Source organism: Boleophthalmus pectinirostris, unplaced genomic scaffold, assembly GCF_026225935.1.
Source record: "Boleophthalmus pectinirostris isolate CB_2022bp ecotype Guang Dong unplaced genomic scaffold, ASM2622593v1 HiC_scaffold_13, whole genome shotgun sequence".
Taxonomy (NCBI): Eukaryota; Metazoa; Chordata; class Actinopteri; order Gobiiformes; family Gobiidae; genus Boleophthalmus; species Boleophthalmus pectinirostris.
The window spans coordinates 1,200,457-1,220,456 of record NW_026571036.1 but is presented as its reverse complement, the minus strand read 5'-3'; the positions used below and the strand labels follow the sequence as shown (position 1 = coordinate 1,220,456).

The following is a 20,000-nucleotide window of genomic DNA, read 5'->3' as shown; positions in this document are numbered from 1 at the left end:
AGGAAGTTGAATTAACACTAAGAGAAGTTGAATTAACACTAAGAGAAGTTGAATTAACACTAGAGGAAGTTGAATTAACACTAAGAGAAGTTGAATTAACACTAGAGGAAGTTGAATTAACACTAGAGGAAGTTGAATTAACACTAGAGGAAGTTGAATTAACACTAAGAGGAAAGTTGAATTAACACTAGAGGAAGTTGAATTAACACTAAGAGAAGTTGAATTAACACTAGAGGAAGTTGAATTAACACTAGAGGAAGTTGAATTAACACTAAGGAAGTTGAATTAACACTACAGGAAGTTGAATTAACACTACAGGAAGTTGAATTAACACTAGAGGAAGTTGAATTAACACTAAGAGAAGTTGAATTAACACTAGAGGAAGTTGAATTAACACTAAGAGAAGTTGAATTAACACTACAGGAAGTTGAATTAACACTAGAGGAAGTTGAATTAACACTAGAGGAAGTTGAATTAACACTAAGAGAAGTTGAATTAACACTAGAGGAAGTTGAATTAACACTAGAGGAAGTTGAATTAACACTAGAGGAAGTTGAATTAACACTAGAGGAAGTTGAATTAACACTAGAGGAAGTTGAATTAACACTAAGAGAAGTTGAATTAACACTAGAGGAAGTTGAATTAACACTAGAGGAAGTTGAATTAAACTAGAGGAATGTTGAATTAACACTAGAGAAGGAAGTTGAATTAACACTAGAGGAAGTTGAATTAACTCTAGAGGAAGTTGAATTAACACTAGAGGAAGTTGAATTAACACTAGAGGAAGTTGAATTAACCTCAACCACATCAACACTGTCAAAAAAAAACAAAAAACAACTTGACCCGACTCGACCCCAACTTTTTGTGTGTTAAAAACAACTCTGAAATATTTTACACTGAAATTTTAACACTCCAGTTTTTGTTGTGCAGGAAATAAAATGAAACCTTCACCAAAAAGACAAAACTGTAAAAGACCAAGACCCTCCCTGTGTGTGTCAGGTGCCCTCCCCGTGTGTGTGTGTGTGTGTGTGTGTGTAGAGTGTGTGTGTGTGTGTGTGTGTGTGTGTGTATTTCACTCTCTTTGTGTTATTTTTTGTTTCAGCTGAATCGATAAAGCCCCGCCCCCTCCAGAAACAATGACATCATCCAGTTTATCTGAAAACAAACACAAGTACTACAAATACTACTACTTCTACTACAAATACTACTACTACTACAACAACTACTACTACTACTATTACTACTACTACTACTACTACTAATACCACTAATACTACTATTAACACTAATACTAATGCTACTACTACTACTACTACTAATAGTACTTCTATTACTGCTTCTAACCAGTATTTCACTATTTTTAAGTAGTACTTTTTTCCTTAATTAACATAATTTTGATTAAACTTTTGAAATGTTTTTATTCTGTTTGTTTCAGTCTGATTCTGCTGTTTTATTGTGATATTAAAGTTATTCAATAAAGTACTCTTGAAGTATTTATTTTCATGTGATTGTCTGGTGATTCTGAAGTATTTTAGATTGAAGTATTTTATATTGAAGTATCGTGTGTGATTTTCCGGCTCTGAATCGGCTCTGAATCGGCTCTGAATCGGCTCTCGGGGACGCTGTGTTTGACTTTCTCGTGTTTTTGCGCCGAGACTCGTTCCTTTGTTTACGGCGAACTCCATGAACCTGAGTCTGCGCGTGCGTGTGTGCGTGAGCGTGCGTGAGCGTGCGTGTCTGTGCGTGAGTGTGCGTGCGTGTGGCGCCCCCTGCAGGACACGGCACGTCACTGCAGCGGGAAAAAAAAAACAACCACAACAAGAGAAAAGAAAGAAAAACGAAGAAAAACGAGAGACAAAGAAGAGAACAAATCTGATTACGCAGCCGGAGGAGTTTAGGAGCGATTTGTGCAGACGCTGTACTTTTACTCTACACTCTACTCAGTACTCTGCAGTGACGTCATCCTGTTCTGCATGTATGTCTACGAGGGAACGTTCAGCAGTTACCGTGGAAACACAACTCGCTCACATCAGCAAACTCTGTCCAGAACCATTAAAGATCTGAAAAGTCAAGAAAAAAACAAAACAAAATACAAAAGTGACGTAAAGAGCGAGACGTAAAGCTGCATTATTTTTTATTATTTTAGACGTGTTTTTTTAAATGAAGTTTTTTGTTGGACAGACTCCCTTTATTTGCTGAGTCAGAACATAAGTAAATTTTTTTTTTTAAATTTAAGGTACACTTAACATAATAAAATATAACTTAACATAATGAATTTATAATGAAATACAATGAATATTCTGCAAAATATTAACTCTGCCTCCACAAGATTTTCTGTTTTTCTTGTGGCCCCATGGATAAAATAATGACCCCCCCCCCATACTTGATAATAGTAACAGTACTTTTACTCGAGTAACAGAGTCCTTCCTCTTTTCGCTCTGAGTCTAAAGTGACAAAAGCTTCATGAGAAAATCTGAGACGATCTGAACATTTGTGCTTCGTGCGGCTCCTTCAGAAGATTCAGTTTGTCTCATTTCTGTTTTTTTTTTTCACTTTCAAATCAGATGTAAAGTTCAGATCGTTACTCTCAAAAAGTGACTCAAAGAAATCAATAAAATCAAACAAACTTATTCAACCTGAGCTTCCAGAGCTTTTATTCTTTGTCACAGGGCGCCCTCTGCTGGTCACACTCTGTTCTAGAAGGAACCTGAGACCTGGACTTAAACTGGTCTTAAACTGGACTTAAACTTAAACTGGTCTTAAACTGGTCTTAAACTGGTCTTAAACTGGTCTTAAACTGGACTTAAACTGGTCTTAAACTGGATTTAAACTGGTCTTAAACTGTACTTAAACTGGTCTTAAACTGGATTTAAACTAGATTTAAACTGGTCTTAAACTGGTCTTAAACTGGTCTTAAACTGGTCTTAAACTGTACTTAAACTGGTCTTAAACTGGATTTAAACTGGTTTAAACTGGACTTAAACTGGTCTTAAACTGGTCTTAAACTGGACTTAAACTGGACTTAAACTGGATTTAAACTGGATTTAAACTGGTCTTAAACTGGTCTTAAACTTAAACTGGACTTAAACTGGACTTAAACTGGATTTAAACTGGTCTTAAACTGGTCTTAAACTGGATTTAAACTGGTCTTAAACTGTACTTAAACTGGATTTAAACTGGTCTTAAACTGGATTTAAACTGGTCTTAAACTGGACTTAAACTGGATTTAAACTGGTCTTAAACTGGTCTTAAACTGGATTTAAACTGGTCTTAAACTGGACTTAAACTGGTTTTAAACTGGTCTTAAACTGGTCTTAAACTGGACTTAAACTGGATTTAAACTGGAAACTGTCTTAAACTGTCTTAAACTGGACTTAAACTGGTTTAAATTTAAACTGGTCTTAAACTGGACTTTAAACTGGATTTAAACTGGTCTTAAAACTGGATTTAAACTTTAAACTGGATTTAAACTGGTCTTAAACTGGTACTTAAACTGGTCTTAAACTGGATTTAAACTGGTCTTAAACTGGTCTTAAACTGGATTTAAACTGGTCTTAAACTGGTCTTAAACTGGTCTTAAACTGGACTTAAACTGGATTTAAACTGGTCTTAAACTGGTCTTAAACTGGATTTAAACTGGTCTTAAACTGGACTTAAACTGGACTTAAACTGGACTTAAACTGGTCTTAAACTGGTCTTAAACTGGATTTAAACTGATTTAAACTGGACTTAAACTGGTCTTAAACTGGATTTAAACTGGATTTAAACTGGTTTTAAACTGGACTTAAACTGGACTTAAACTGGTCTTAAACTGGATTTAAACTGGACTTAAACTGGATTTAAACTGGATTTAAACTGGTCTTAAACTGGACTTAAACTGGATTTAAACTGGACTTAAACTGGATTTAAACTGGATTTAAACTGGACTTAAACTGGACTTAAACTGGTCTTAAACTGGATTTAAACTGGACTTAAACTGGACTTAAACTGGACTTAAACTGGTCTTAAACTGGATTTAAACTGGACTTAAACTGGATTTAAACTGTTTAAACTGACTTAAACTGGACTTAAACTGGATTTAAACTGGATTTAAACTGGATTTAAACTGGACTTAAACTGGACTTAAACTGGTCTTAATCACATTTGAGCTGCAGGTTTTGTGGAGCCTAAAGGTCAAAGTTCAGCTCTGGGTTTGAAGGACACATCTGCAGATGATCCTCAGAGTCTGGAGCTCTGAGACTGTGGAGGAGACGGAGGAAACATCAGATCTTCTGCAGCAGACGTCATCAACATCCCTGGAGGTGTGACGCTAACTGTAGGCTCTGCTCTGTCTGAGACTTTGTTTATTTGTATTTATTTATTTAAATGAAATAAAACAAAAGTGCTGTGGTAGAGCAGCATAATCACACTGTTAGACCTCCTTATATTGATATTTTTGGCCAATTTATAATTTAAATTCCTTCCTCTCTCTTTAAAATTTTTTTAATAAACATTTTTAGTCACTAAACTTAACAATTATTTTCACTGTCATCATTTCATTTCATCATCTTTTACTGTTTATTACAATCTTAAAACTGAATTTTAAAGGTACTTCCCCCTTTTAATAATTAATGAAAATAATTACAACAATAATTAATTTTTTATTTTATTTATTTTGCTAGAATTTGTTAGATTTTAATCTGAACTTTATTTGACCAGACAGAACTCACTTACCTGAACCTCAAGTACCACAAGTCCATCTCAAATTTAGACTGATCAGATTTTCAAAATTCTAAACTGGATCACACGGGGTTGGGATGTTTGTGTAAATAAATAAATAAAATAAAATAAAATAAATAAAACTGTGAAAAAAGCGTTTAACTTTGTCCTCAACTCTCGTGTGGATCAGAGTTTAATCTGAGACTAAATACAGAAGAACTAAACAAATGTAATTTATGCTTCTCTGGTTTACACCTGGTTTAGTCCTGGTTTAGTCCTGGTTTAGTCCTGGTTTAGTCCTTTAGTCCTGTTTTAGTCCTGGTTTAGTCCTGGTTTAGCCCTAGTTTAGACCTGGTTTGGTTTAGACCTGAAACAGACCTGAAATAGTCCTAATTTAGTTTTAGGTTTAGCCCTAGTTTAGTCCTGGTTTAGTCCTGAAACCCACCTGAAATAGTCCTAGTTTAGTTCTAGTTTAGATTATTATTCTAGTTCAGATTTAGATTTTTTGTGGAGGTTTAAATACTTTTGTAAATGACTTTTCACTGTCGTTTCTCACTTTAGATCACCCATTTATCTTTAAAATGTCATCTAATGTTCTGTCATGTTGTTTAATTCATTTCTGAGCCGTAAACAGCAGTTTTATTGTAGTTTTATTGACGCTGTTTGTGCAGTTTGTGTCGCAGAAGTGTCTGAGAATCAGTGTAAACAAAGAGACTGTTTGGTAAAAGAGGAAAACAAAACTTTGTACCAGGAAAATCCTCCGTTTAAATGAGTTAAACCTTAATATTCCGTAAGTTTAATGGTTTAATGGAGGTTTAAATGTTTTTTAAGTGTTTTTGTGGAGGTTTAGATGTTTTTGTAAGTGTTTTTGTGGAGGTTTAGATGTTTTTTAAGTGTTTTGTGGAGGTTTAGATGTTTTGTAAGTGTTTTTGTGGAGGTTTAGATGTTTTGTAAGTGTTTTTGTGGAGGTTTAGATGTTTTGTAAGTGTTTTTGTGGAGGTTTAGATGTTTTTTAAGTGTTTTTGTGGAGGTTTAGATGTTTTGTAAGTGTTTTTGTGGAGGTTTTGTAACACTTTTCGCAGCCGTTTCTTACTTTGGATTTCCCGCTGCCAAACCCGGATGTGACGCACTTTACGTCGCTTCTGATTGGCTCTCTGTCCTCGTCCAGTTAAATCCCCCACGAGCCGCGATATTGTGTTAAAACCTCCCGATAAACGCGTCTTTTCGCTCTGACATTTGACACCGATGTGCCCGGACACGGATCTGTTCATATCGCCGTAAAATAAAGTGATTTTTAAATGTGTTTTATTCGTTTTTGAGCCGTTTTCCTCAACGCTTTCATTCGCCCCGCACTAAACGTGAGCTCTGATTGGATGCGTCACTCGGGCTCCGCGTTCCCTCGCGCCGAACGTGAGCTCTGATTGGCTGCGTCACTCGGGCTCAGCGTTTAGCGCCAAGATTTCAATAAAAGTTGGAGCGGACGGAGCGGCGCGTCAGTGTCTCCTGCTCCTCCGCTCTGTCCGCTCCGCCAAAGCCGCTTCACGAGTTTTACTTCCCGCTTTTTTACACTTTTAACTTATTTTATTTATTGTCTCGTCGCGTTTTAACTGAACCGTAAAGATGCTGTCTGCGCGCTCTCCTCTGTCCGTGAAGAACCAAAACTCCGTGAGCAACAAAATGAGCGTTTTGAGCCTGGACAAAGAAAACACGGTAAGAACCGCGAGAGTTTCAGCGGGAACCAGCGCGGAAAGAGTTTATTTACAAAAGTGTCTCTGTTAAATATGAAAGAGTTTATTTACAAAAGTGTCTCTGTTAAATATGTTAAATATGAAAGAGTTTATTTACAAAAGTGTCTCTGTTAAATATGAAAGAGTTTATTTACAAAAGTGTCTCTGTTAAATATGGAAGAGTTGAGTTGTAAAAGTGTTTCTGTGGGGGGAGTTTGTCGGTGGTTCTGAGCCGGTTCCTTGTGCCTCTTGCAGCCTCCGAGCCTGAACAACACCCGCATCTTGGCTTCGAAAACGGCGCGGAAGATCTTCTCGGAGTCCACGGTAAGAGGCTCCAAAAGCGGCGCAGACCGGGCCCGAGTGCGCCGTGTCCGCTCCAGAGCCGCAACTTTCGGAGGGAGATTAAAAAAAAGGGGTTTGATTTGCGCTAAAAGGCGGAGTTTGTGCAAATGTGGCGCCCAAAGAAGTGACGCGTTTGTGGCGCCAACAGCTGATCACCAGAGGAAACATCCAGAAGCTTTAAGAGCCACAATCTCTGGTTTATCCGCACTGACTTTCACAACCAGCACATTTAACACTTTTACTACAAAAAAAAGAGCTTTTCATTTCACTTTGGACCATTTAGACTCGGACTTAGACAAACTTTATTCATCCACAAGGAAAAGATTTGGACCCAGAGTCACACAACAGAACAACAAAGATAAAAATATAAATGATAAAATGAAACATGAGCCACAAACATTTGGACTTTTTATTCTCACTGTGGATGTAACAAAAACCAGAATATCGTGATATCGAATCATCAAAAGTCTCAATAATATCGTGAATCATCACAATGTCTCCAGTCACAAGTTTATTTGTTTAAATTAAAAGTTATTCTGCATCAATAGATAAAAACACAGAGAACTACATAGACCATGATCCTTTGCTCTGTTTCAGTGCAGACGACAAGAAGAAATAACAGTTCTAACACTTTTAACTCTTAGTTTTTTAAATTAAATCTTGTCAAGACATTTTAAGAGGAAAAAGTCAAATATGCAGTTTTGTTTGTCTCCACAAAATATCAGAATAAATATCGAATAGTGAGATTTAAATATCTCCGTAAAAGTTCTCTTTGTCAGTGTGTGTGTGTGTGTGTTGTGTAAAAGTTGTCGTTCTCAGTGTGTGTGTGTTTTGTTCCAGCCCAAGTCCCAGTGTGAGGAGGAGCCTCTGCTGAAGGAAAACCCACGACGCTTCGTCATCTTCCCCATTCACTACCACGACATCTGGACCATGTACAAGAAGGCCGAGGCCTCCTTCTGGACCGCAGAGGAGGTACTACTACTACTACTACTACAACAATACTACTACTACTGTTACTGCAACAATACTACAACACTACTACTACTACTACATACTACTACTACAACTACTACTGTTACTGCAACAATACTACAACACTACTACTACTACATACTACTACTACTGTTACTGCAACAATACTACACACTACTACATACTACTACTACATACTACTACTGTTACTGCAACAATACTACAACACTACTACATACTACTACTACAACAATACTACTACATACTACTACTACAACAATACTACTGTTACTGCAACAATACTACAACACTACTACTACATACTACTACTACAACAATACTACTACTACTGTTACTGCAACAATACTACAACACTACTACTACTACATACTACTACTGTTACTGCAACAATACTACAACACTACTACTACTACATACTTCTACTGCGTACTGCACCAGTACTACACACAGGACCACAGATCCTTTCCACAAGTTCTTCTGCTCTTTTCTTCATGTGACGTTGTTTTTCTTGTCGGTCGAGTTTGTGACGTGACCTGTTTGACTCGAGTGACTCTTCTGACGACCAGAGTCAAATATGTCCAGGTCCACAAACTCCTGATCTTCTACAAGAGCCACATGTTCTCCTGACCCAGACCTGCTCCAAACCCACTCCAGGTCCCCGTGGTCCTCTGGGTGGACTCCAGGTCCCCGTGGTCCTCTGGGTGGACTCCAGGTCCCCGTGGTCCTCTGGGTGGACTCCAGGTCCCCGTGGTCCTCTGGGTGGACTCCAGGTCCCCGTGGTCCTCTGGGTGGACTCCAGGTCCCCGTGGTCCTCTGGGTGGACTCCAGGTCCCCGTGGTCCTCTGGGTGGACTCCAGGTGTCTGAGGTTCTGGTGTGTTTCAGGTGGACCTGTCCAAAGACCTGCAGCACTGGGAGACTCTGAAGGACGAGGAGAGGTTCTTCATTTCTCACGTTTTGGCTTTTTTCGCCGCCAGCGACGGAATCGTCAACGAGAACCTGGTGAGAGCCTCAGTCTGCTCTTGTACATGTGTGGACCTGGTCCTGGTCTTGGTCTCGGTCCTGGTCTCGGTCCTGGTCCTGGTCTGATTGTGGTGTCCCGTGTGCAGGTGGAGCGCTTCATGCAGGAGGTGCAGGTGACGGAGGCCAGATGTTTCTATGGGTTCCAGATCGCCATGGAGAACATCCACTCAGAGATGTACAGTCTGCTCATCGACACCTACATCAAAGACTCACAGGAGAGGTCAGAGGTCACACACACACACATCAAAGACTCACAGGAGAGGTCAGAGGTCACACACATATACATCAAAGACTCACAGGAGAGGTCAGAGGTCATACACACACACGGGTGTTTTGTGTGTGGTTTTCTTGCCTATCATTCAGTGTTTGTTGTGTGTATTATCCTCACATGTCGTGTGTGTAGTGTGTGTGTTCTGGTGTGTGTTGTCCTCACTTGTCACATGTCGTGTGTTCTGGTGTATGTTGTGTGTTCTGATGTGTGTGTGTGTTGTGTGTTGTCCTCACTGGTCACATGTTGTGTGTTCTGTGTGTGTTGTGTGTTCTGATGTGTGTGTGTGTGTGTTTTCAGAGAGTACCTGTTCAACGCCATCGAGACTCTTCCCTGTGTGAAGAAAAAGGCCGACTGGGCTCTGAACTGGATCGGCAACAAGAACGCCACCTACGGTAAAACACACGCAACTACACCCGCAACTACACCCACAACTACACCTACACCCGCAACTACACCTACACCCGCAACTACACAACCACACCCGCAACTGCACCCACACCCGCAACTGCACCCACACCCGCAACTACACCCACACACCTACACCCGCACCCACACCTACACCCGCAACTACACCTACACCCGCAACTACACCTACACCCGCAACTGCACCCACACCTACACCCGCACCCACACCTACACCCGCACACCTACACCCGCACCCGCAACTCACACCCGCAACTGCACCACACCCGCAACGCACCCCACACCCGCAACTGCACCCACACCCGCAACTGCACCCACACCCGCAACTGCACCCACACCCGCAACTGCACCCACACCCGCAACTACACCCACACCCGCAACTGCAACTACACCCGCAACTACACCTACGGTAAAACATGAGTCCCAGGCCCGAGTCCTGGTTTAGTTCTGACTTGGTCCGGTCTGGTTTCAGGGGAGCGTGTGGTTTAGTCCTGGTTTAGTTCTGACTTGGTCCGGTCTGGTTTCAGGGGAGCGTGTGGTGGCGTTCGCCGCTGTCGAGGGGATCTTCTTCTCTGGATCCTTCGCCGCCATTTTCTGGCTCAAGAAACGAGGCCTGATGCCCGGACTGACCTTCTCCAACGAACTCATCAGCAGAGACGAGGTACTTTTATACTGCACTACTTTTACTAAAGTATTACTACTACTACACACACCAGGTACTTTTATACTACACTACTGCAGTACTTTTTTACTGCACTACTTTTATACTGCAGTACTTTTACTAAAGTACTACTACTACTACTACACACACCAGGTACTTTTACTGTAGTACTGTGATATGATTGGTCGTTGTGTGTGGTGCTTGTTTCTGATTGGTCGTCGTGTGTGTGTGGTGCTTGTTTCTGATTGGTCGTCGTGTGTGTGTGTGGTGCTTGTTTCTGATTGGTCGTCGTGTGTGTGGTGCTTGTTTCTGATTGGTTGTCGTGTGTGTGGTGCTTGTTTCTGATGTGTGTGTGGTGCTTGTTCTGATTGGTGGTTGTGTGTGTGTGTGTGTGTGTGGTGCTTGTTTCTGATTGGTCGTTGTGTGTGTGGTGCTTGTTTCTGATTGTCGTTGTTTGTGGTGCTTGTTTCTGATTGGTGTTGTGTGTGGTGCTTGTTTCTGATTGGTGGTTGTGTGTGGTGCTTGTTTCTGATTGGTCGTCGTGTGTGTTTGTGGTGCTTGTTTCTGATTGGTCGTTGTGTGTGGTGCTTGTTTCTGATTGGTTGGTGTGTGTGTGTGTGTGTGCTTGTTTCTGATTGTCGTGTGTGTGTGTGCTTGTTTCTGTGTCGTGTGTGTTTGTGGTGCTTGTTTCTGATTGGTCGTCGTGTGTGTTTGTGGTGCTTGTTTCTGATTGGTCGTCGTGTGTGTGTGTGTTGTTTCTGATTGTCGTTGTGTGTGGTGCTTGTTTCTGATTGTCGTGTGTGTGGTGCTTGTTTCTGATTGTGTGTGTTGTGTGTGGTGCTTGTTTCTGATTGGTCGTCGTGTGTGTTTGTGGTGCTTGTTTCTGTTGTGTGTGTGTGTGGTGCTTGTTCTGATTGGTCGTGTGTGTGTGTGTGTGTGTGTGTGTGGCTTGTTTCTGATTGGTGGTTGTGTTCAGGGTCTTCACTGTGACTTCGCCTGCCTCATGTTCAAACACCTGGAGAACAAACCGAGCTCGTCCACCGTGGAACGAATCATCAGGGACGCCGTCGCCATCGAGCAGGTCAAACACACCACACACAGTACTACACACATACCACAGAGTACTACAGAGTACTACACATGCCAGAGTACTACTGCACACACGCCTGTGTACTACTGCGTGTAACGTGAATGAACGTCTAATTTGGAGTTTGGATAAACAATACTTTGGCTGCAGTGAGTAAAACGATGAGAGTAAAACTCTGGTCCACATGATCCAGTCAGAAGAAGAGCAGGTTTAATCCACAGACTCTTTCATTCTACATCAGTGATGTTCAAAACATCATGAATCTGAACTCAGACGCCGTCTAAACCTCCCACTGTTCTCCTCCAAACTCTCATCTGTTGTGTTGTTTAACTCTGTTGTGTGTTGTTGTGTAACTGTTGTTGTTGTTGTGTAACTGTTGTGTGTTGTTGTGTAACCGTGTTGTGTGTTGTTGTGTTTTCAGGAGTTCCTGACGGAGGCTTTGCCCGTCAAACTCATCGGGATGAACTGTGACCTCATGAAGCAGTACATCGAGTTTGTGGCCGACCGACTTCTGCTCGAGCTCGGATTCACCAAGGTACTGCCCCCCGCTCTAGTACTTGGATTTGCAGTACTAGTACTTGTGTGTAGGTGTGTGTGTAGTACTTGTGTGTAGTACTTGTGTGTGTGTTGGTGCAGTGATGATTTGCGCAGGGGTACGGACCTCAGCTGATGATGGGAGCTGAGTCTGTGGTGTCAGAGACTCGGGTCACTGCCCACAGACGAGACGCACGCACCACTGAGCACCAGCAGGGGGAGACTCTACACTACTGTCTGTGTGTGTGTGTGTGTAACAGTTGTGTGTGTGTTGTGTGTTTGCAGTTGTATCGCTCGGAGAACCCGTTTGACTTCATGGAGAACATTTCTCTGGAGGGAAAGACCAACTTCTTTGAGAAGAGAGTGGGAGAGTATCAGAGGATGGGCGTCATGTCCGGGACCACGGACAACACCTTCAGACTGGACGCCGACTTCTGAGAGCCACGACGTCACAGCGCCACGGCCAATCAGAGCGCTCCGTCTGACCCGCCCCAGGGCCAATCAGAGCGCTCCGTCTGACCCGCCCCAGGGCCAATCACAGCGCTCCGTCTGACCCGCCCCAGGGCCAATCAGAGCGCTCCGTCTGACCCGCCCCAGGGCCAATCAGAGCGCTCCGTCTGACCCGCCCCAGGGCCAATCACAGCGCTCCGTCTGACCCGCCCCAGGGCCAATCAGTTCACTGCAATAATAAAACACTCAGGGGACGTTGTTGAACTTTTCAGACACAAAAAGCCTCAAGTTTAATTTTGCACTGACTCTTTCCTCAGACTCAGACTCTGACCTGAGTCTCTGTCCTGCTCTGTCCTGGTCGTCGTTGTTCTCACAGGTTTTCATCAGTTTACTTCTGAAATGTTTTTATTTCAAGCTCAAGTCTCCATCTTTTTTTTTTTTTTTTTCCCTCTGTTGGAGATGAACTCAAACTGAACGTTTCTGCGCCGCTCGTCTTTTGTTTTAAACTCCTTAAAATGATAAAGTTGAGCTGAAATCAGGGTCGTACTCGTCCCTCTGAGGAGCTGCTGGTTCGACTGTTTCCCTCTGACTTTACGCCTTTGTGTCTTTGGGCAGGACACTTCTCCCTGTCGTCGTGTGTTTGGTGTTTGTGGAGTTTGATGTTTGTGTGTTTGGTGGAGTCGTCGGGTTTAACGCTGTAGATGTTTTTATATTTGTAAGTTGTAAATTTGCTGTAAATATTTTAGTGATGAAATAAATGTGACTGTGCTCACCTCTGACCTTTGACCTTCATCTTTAGTCTGAACTTTAGACAAAAACTCTAAGATTTTAATACTGAGGAACAAACTCTATTCCGAAACACAATGATAATTAAAAAAAAAAAAACAATTCTGGTCCATCTTCCACCTGCTCGTCACCGTGGAGATGTTATTGTGATGCCTGGAATGTTCCACAGTTTGGCATTAAACATCAGTAACCTCAGAACAAGTTTTATAGGTCAGATCTGTGGAGAGGCGGCTCTGCTCACAGAATCTGATTAGTTTTTTCTTAGACCCTTGTTTTGGTTTTATGAAGTCAGTTTCTGAAGTAAAGAGCTTCCCACAAACGTTTCTCTGTGGAGATGTTTAAAAACGACAAAAACACAAAATAAAATGTGACTAAACTGACTCGTGTTCGTCATGAATGAGCCGAGAGCTGAATCATTTTCCTTTTATTACTCGTTTCACAATTTTATTACCGAACATCCCAAACCGAGAGAGTCCCAGTGTTCATCTGCAAAACCTGGAATTAATTTTGGAAAATGCAGCTCTGGATCATTCATTAATTTTTCATTTATTTGAGCAGGTACAACAAAATTTAAAAACAATACCAAAAACAGTGATATCAAGGTGAAGGTTCTTTGTCATTCAAGCGTGCGAGAGAAACACATGACAGAATGAAATGTGATCCAGAAAGAGATCAAAACTATAATAAATAAGCAATTTTAAAAAAGTAAATACATCAAAACAATGACATTTAGCAGTTCTAATGGACAAGTACAAGTAAAAAAAACATGTACATGAACATATTTAGGACCTGGTGCTCAAAAGGAGGATGAAGTTTAAAAGTCTTGGAGTTCTACCTCAGCTGGTCTGGAGTTTGTTCTTCGCTGCACAAACAGGAGATTATTTGAGTTCTGTTCAGTCGTAAGTTTGCTCACCACTTTTATTTTTATTTGGTCAACTCTGATCAGCTCGTTTAAGATCATTTGGAATTACAAAGTAAACACATTTTATAATTTTAATTTATACCTGGACTAAAGCTGCATTACTTTTATTTTAGAGATTTTTTTTTTTAAATAAGGCAGTTTCACTTTTTCATTGTTTAGTCTGAGCAGCTTGTCGGAACAATAAGATTTACTGATTTTTTTAATTTTTTTTAATAAAGAAATTAAGAACTACAATTATTATTCTGCAGAACTGAGTTAAACATTTTGACCTCTACAATATTTTCTGTTTCTCTTGTGGCCCCATGAAAAAAATAATCGCCCACCCCTGGACTAGAATGACCAAATGTCATTTTATTCATTATTATTATTTGTACATAATTATATTTAGTCACTAGTTATGCTTTGTAATTTATTGGATATATTATAATTGTAGTAGTGTTGTGTAGTGTAGGAAACTATAACTTTTTGTTATTATAATGGTACATTTTATTGTAAATTATGCCAACTTGGACCCCAGGAAGAATAAACACTAATGGGGATCCAATAAATAAATAAATCATTCATCATTATTAGTTATTTTATTTTATTATTATTTTTATTTTCATTTTATTTATTTATGTTTTTTTTTTTCTGTGGCATTTTAAAGTTTTGTTTTATTATGAAACTTATAAATAAAATAATAATTTTTAAAAATAATGTGATGGTTTAATTTTATTTAATTTAGATGAATTTGAATAAGCGGAACAGCACGCATGCGCAGTTATTAGTGATTTTATTTATTTATTTTATTATTATAATTTTTTGTTCTGTGGCGTTTTAAAGTTTTATTTTATTATGAAACTTATAAATAAAATAATAACAATAATATAAAAAAAATAATGTGACGGTTTAATTTTATTTAATTTAATTTGAATAAGCGGAACAGCACGCATGCGCAGTCGGGCTCCACGTCCAGGAAGTAAACATCTGGAGGAGGAGGTTCGGTTCTGTTCGTTCAGACTTTAGAGTTTAGAGTTTAGACTTTAAAGTTTAGAGTTTAATTTCTTTTCTAAAATGTCCGTGACCAAACCGAGACAAACCTTCGTGAACCCGGTGAGTCTTTTTCTCTGAGTTTTACCTCCATCCCGCGTCTCTGTGTGTGTTTTTGTTTGTTTTATGAGTTTTTTGTTACGTAAGAGTCGAGTCATGACCCGAGTCTGACAGGATTTTACTCTAAATGAAACCCGAGCCGAGCCGAGGCGGGTTATTCTGTTTTTCACGGGTTTGTTTCCTGCTCTGGTCTTTTATCAGGTTCGTTTTGTGTCACGTGATTCACAAAAAACACGTCACAAGTAAAAAAACAACTGAGACTTTTATTTTAGTCCTGGTTTAGTTCTGGTTTAGTTCTGGTTTAGACCTGGTTTAGACTGGTTTAGACCTGGTTCAGACCTGGTTAGACTGGTTTAGTTCCTGGTTTAGTCCTGGTTTAGACTGGTTTACTGGTTTAGTTTCCTGGTTTAGACCTGGTTTAGACCTGGTTTAGTCTGGTTTAGTTCTGGTTTAGACCTGGTTTAGTCCTGGTTTAGTCCTGGTTTAGACCTGGTTCAGACCTGGTTCCTGGTTTAGACCTGGTTTAGACCTGGTTTAGTCCTGGTTTTAGACCTGTTTAGTCTGGTTTTAGACCTGGTTTAGTCCTGGTTTAGACCTGGTTTAGTCCTGGTTTAGTCCTGGTTTAGTCCTGGTTTAGACCTGGTTTAGACCTGGTTTAGTCCTGGTTTAGACCTGGTTCAGACCTGGTTCAGACCTGGTTTTATTTGAATCACAGGACTTGAGTTTCCGTCACGTGTTTCTAAAATCCTTCAAATATTTTCTGGAAACCCTGAAATTTCTGCAGTTTTCCTCTTTTAGTTTTGTGGATCATTTCTGGTCCAGACCTGGATTTGGATTTGCTCAAATTTGATCCTGGTTTAGTCTTGGTCCAGAGTCAGACCTGGACCAAATATGTCTCATATGTGCCTGGATTAGTCCTGGTCTGGTCCAGGTTTAGTCCAGGTTTAGTCCAGGTTTAGATCTGGTCTGGTCCTGGTTTTCCTCTAATAGTTCTGGTTTTCCAGGTGGTTCCGTTCTCGGGGACGATCCTCGGGGGACTCACACCCGGAGAAATGATCCTGATCCAAGGATCTGTGCCCACAGACGTCGACAGGTCAGTCCTGGTTTAGTCCTGGTTTAGTTCTGGTTTAGTCCTGGTCCAGTTCTGGTTTAGTCCCTGTGGTTCAATATTTATGATATTTTTACATCAGGTCAGTGAAAGTTTGTGAAGAAAAATACAAAAAAAAATAAAATAAAATATAATAAAATACAAAAATACAAAAATAAATAAATAAAAAATAATAAAAGTTTGTGAAGAAAAGTACAAAAATAAAAAAAATACAAAAAAAAGTACAAAAATACTAAATAAAATAAAATCAATAATAAAAATAAATAAATAAAAAATAAAAGGGTGTTGAGGAAAGTATAGAAAAAAGTACAAAAATACGAAAAAAAAAAAACAAATACAAAAAAAAAATACAACAAATTAAAATACAAAAAAATAAAATAAAATAAAAAATAAATAAAATGTTGTCAAGAAAAGTACAAAAATAAAAAAAAAATAAAAAAAGTTATAAACCTGTGTTATAAACCTGTTCCTGTGCTGACGTCATCAGAGGAAAACTCCAAAACACAGAAACAGTTTTGGCTCAAGGAAAAACTTTTTCTGACTCTTTTAAACTTTAATTTCACCAAATCAAACCTGAGCTCTTTTATTTGTTTGACTCTGATCAGGACGAGTCACGAGTCTCTTAGAAAAATATTTGGACTTTGTTGACGTAACTGTTGCTATGGGAACAGCTGTGGAGGCGCGTCTGCGGCTGCGGCGTCCGACCAGGAGGGAACTTTACAAACTTCACCCAGATTATTAAATAAAAATAAAAACAGGCAAAACTTTTAGTACGTTTTTTTCTTTTGTTTTGTTTTTTGTTTTTAAAGCTTCTGAATCAAACTGACTCTGAGCTTTAAGTCCTGTTCTGATGTTCTGATGTTCTGATGTTCTACTGCTCCTTGTTCTTCTTTTGTTTCATTCACATGTTTGAGTAAATCTTTATTATTCGTCTGTTTACATCTGCAAACCTCCAAACGCTCTGCTCCACCTTGTGATGTCATCGAGTGGTTTGAGCAGCTCCTTTTCCCTTCTGTAAAACCCTCCAGGAATCATCACGAGCTCCAGGTTTATGACACGAACACGGTTTATTTTGTTCTTCACAACCGAGAGGAACTGAACAAAAAAATAAAAGAAATAAACAGTGAAATCAGTTTTGTAAATTAGAATATAAACAAACAAAAATAAAATTACAAAAACCTCGTGTGTTAATGACTCATTTAGGGCGTCAGATTTCCTTCTTCAAATACTAAATAAATAAAACTGAACAAATGTTTACATCGTTTTTTTTTTCATTTTACATTTTTATTTAATTTATTTATATTTTACTGTAGATTTTTAATACTTTGTTTCACCAGCAGAGGGCGCAAGAGTCAAACACTAAAGACAAACCAAATTAAACACAAAAATATTCAGATGTTTTTTTCACTTTCAGTTCAGTCGAGATCAGCGACTCCACAAAAGAACCAAAAGATCCACATGATTCTAGTGAAAAAAAAAAAAAACACAGAGGAGCACTTCCTGTATCACCACACGATGACATCACAAGGTGGAACAGAGAGTTTTCAGTTGTGTTTGTGCGTTAAACGTGTGTGAGTGGAACAAAAAAAACACACAACTGCAGGTCTGTGTGACGAGGGAACGACATTAGAACAGAGAACAGTGTGATACGGGACATGAGCCCGGTTCTGTGTCTGTCAACTTCAGGTTCTGTGTGGTTCATGTTCTTTGTGGTTCTGTGTGGTTCATGTTCTTTGTGGTTCTGTGTGGTTCAGGTTCTGTGTGGTTCTATGTGGTTCATGTTCTGGTGGTTCATGTTCTTTGTGTGGTTCTATGTGGTTCATGTTCTGGTGGTTCATGTTCTGTGTGGTTCTGTGTGGTTCAGGTTCTGTGTGGTTCTATGTGGTTCATGTTCTTGTGTGGTTCTGTGTGGTTCGGTTCTGTGTGGTTCTATGTGGTTCAGGTTCTGTGTGGTTCTATGTGGTTCATGTTCTTTGTGGTTCTGTGTGGTTCAGGTTCTATGTGGTTCATGTTCTGGTGGTTCATGTTCTTTGTGGTTCTGTGTGGTTCATGTTCTGGTGGTTCATGTTCTGTGTGGTTCTGTGTGGTTCCGGTCCAGGTTCCAGGTGGACCTGACGTGCGGCAGCAGCGTGAAGCCTCGTGCGGACGTGGCGTTCCACCTGAACCCTCGCGTGAGGAAAGGCTGCGTCGTGTGTAACTCTCTGACCCGAGAACGATGGGGCCGAGAAGAAATCCACCGAGTCATGCCCCTGTCGCCAGGGACCGCCTTCGAACTGCTCATCCTCGTCCAGAGCCACGCCTACAAGGTCACCTGTCTGCACCTGACTGACCCTGTCTGCACCTGACTGACCCTGTCTGCACCCTGACTGCACCTGTCTCCTCCTGTCTGCACCTGTCTGACCCTGTCTGCACCTGTCTAACCTTGTCTGCACCTGTCTCCTCCTGACTAATGCACCTGTCTGTTCCTGTCTACACCTGTCTGCTCCTGCCTGCTCCTGTCTGCTCCTGTCTGCTCCTGTCTCATGTGTGTGTACTTCAGGTCGCGGTGAACGGGGCTCATCTGGTCGAGTACAAACACCGAGTCGACCTGAACCGAGTCGACACTCTGCTCATCCAGGGAAAAGTCCAGATCCAGACCATCGCCGTGATCCCAGACCAGGTCCTGATACAGTCCTGATACTAGTCCTGGTTTAGTCCTGGTTTAGTTCTGGTTTAGTTCTGGTTTAGTCCTGGTTTAGTCCTGGTTTAGTCCTGGTTTAGTTTCTGGTTTAGTCCTGGTTTAGTCCTGGTTTAGTCTGGTTTAGTTCTGGTTTAGTCCTGGTTTAGTTCTGGTTTAGTCCTGGTTTAGTTCTGGTTTTCTGGTTTAGTCCCCGGTTTAGTCCTGGTTTAGTCCTGGTTTAGTCTTGGTTCAGTTCTGGTTTAAACTGCTGAGTCATGTTTGTTTGTTTGTTTGTTTGTTTGTTTGTTTTTCAGAGCGTCGTTTCTTCTTCAGACGCACAAAACGTAAAATCTTCAGACTCCAACGTAAGAACGACTCTGAACACGAAACAACAAAACAACAAAAAAATAAAATAAAATAATCTGTTGTAAAAACACTTTGAATATTTCTGTCAGTATTTTTATAATTTGAGTTTTAATGAACAAAATAAAAAAAATTTCACTGATAAATGAAAAGAACGTTCAGAAAAATCCACTTTCACTTTTACACTGAAACGTCTTTAAAACTCCTGATGTTTATCCCCAAGACAGAACAAACACCACAACTCACACTTTCTACTTTTATTTTATTTCTTTTATTTTATTTCTTTATTCTATTTATTCTTTTTTTTTATTATTTTTTTATTTTATTATTTTTTATCTTATTATTTTTTTTTTAATTCTATTTTATTTTATTCTATTTTGTTTTATTTTTACCTTCTAATGATGATGATGTTTGGCGACACCTGGTGGAGAAAAAGAGGAATAACACAGACACACACAGACTGGACTCAGGGTTCTGTTTTATGAGTGAATCGTCTTAATTAACTGTTAATTATTTAACTCTAACTCTTAATCATAAGTTTTATTTTGTGACTTGAGAAATTACAGGAAAATAAATTTTAAAAACTGAACTCTAAATGTTTTTGTTTGTTTGTTTGTTTGTTGTTTCAGTCGACGTTGAGCTCAGACGCAGATCTGGTCAGTCCAGGTTTACTTCCTCCAGATTCTCAGCACTTTTATTGTTTTAGGATTTGACTGAGGTTTCATGTTCTGTTTGTGGTTCTGTTCGTGGTTCTGTTTGTGGTTCTGTTTGTGGTTCTGTTTGTGGTTCTGTTTGTGGTTCTGTTTCGTGGTTCTGTTTGTGGTTCTGTTTGTGGTTCTGTTTGTGGTTCTGTTTGTGGTTCTGTT

The 20,000-nt window shown here is 40.0% G+C and overlaps 2 protein-coding genes and 1 non-coding gene across 3 annotated transcripts; all 3 read left to right on the top strand.

Moving 5' to 3' along the window:
- The first annotated feature begins 6,179 nt into the window (after positions 1 to 6,179).
- Positions 6,180 to 12,986, top strand: LOC129407611 (ribonucleoside-diphosphate reductase subunit M2). The gene is made up of 10 exons (XM_055149152.1): positions 6,180 to 6,408; positions 6,681 to 6,749; positions 7,608 to 7,739; positions 8,644 to 8,760; positions 8,868 to 9,001; positions 9,350 to 9,444; positions 10,003 to 10,136; positions 11,113 to 11,217; positions 11,645 to 11,758; positions 12,043 to 12,986. The coding sequence occupies exons 1-10, from the start codon at positions 6,319 to 6,321 to the stop codon at positions 12,193 to 12,195; spliced, it is 1,143 nt and encodes a 380-aa protein (XP_055005127.1). The 5' UTR covers positions 6,180 to 6,318; the 3' UTR covers positions 12,196 to 12,986.
- Positions 11,853 to 11,968, top strand: LOC129407776 (small nucleolar RNA SNORD94). The gene has a single exon (XR_008631706.1). It is a non-coding gene; the product is annotated as a small nucleolar RNA SNORD94 (small nucleolar RNA).
- A 1,876-nt stretch (positions 12,987 to 14,862) lies between the features above and the next one.
- On the top strand, positions 14,863 to 19,863 carry LOC110163859 (galectin-8-like). Its single transcript, XM_055149169.1, has 6 exons — positions 14,863 to 15,007; positions 16,009 to 16,097; positions 18,211 to 18,418; positions 18,652 to 18,771; positions 19,086 to 19,136; positions 19,764 to 19,863. Exons 1-6 carry the CDS (start codon positions 14,969 to 14,971, stop codon positions 19,845 to 19,847), a joined length of 591 nt encoding a protein of 196 aa, XP_055005144.1. The 5' UTR covers positions 14,863 to 14,968; the 3' UTR covers positions 19,848 to 19,863.
- Positions 19,864 to 20,000: the final 137 nt, after the last annotated feature.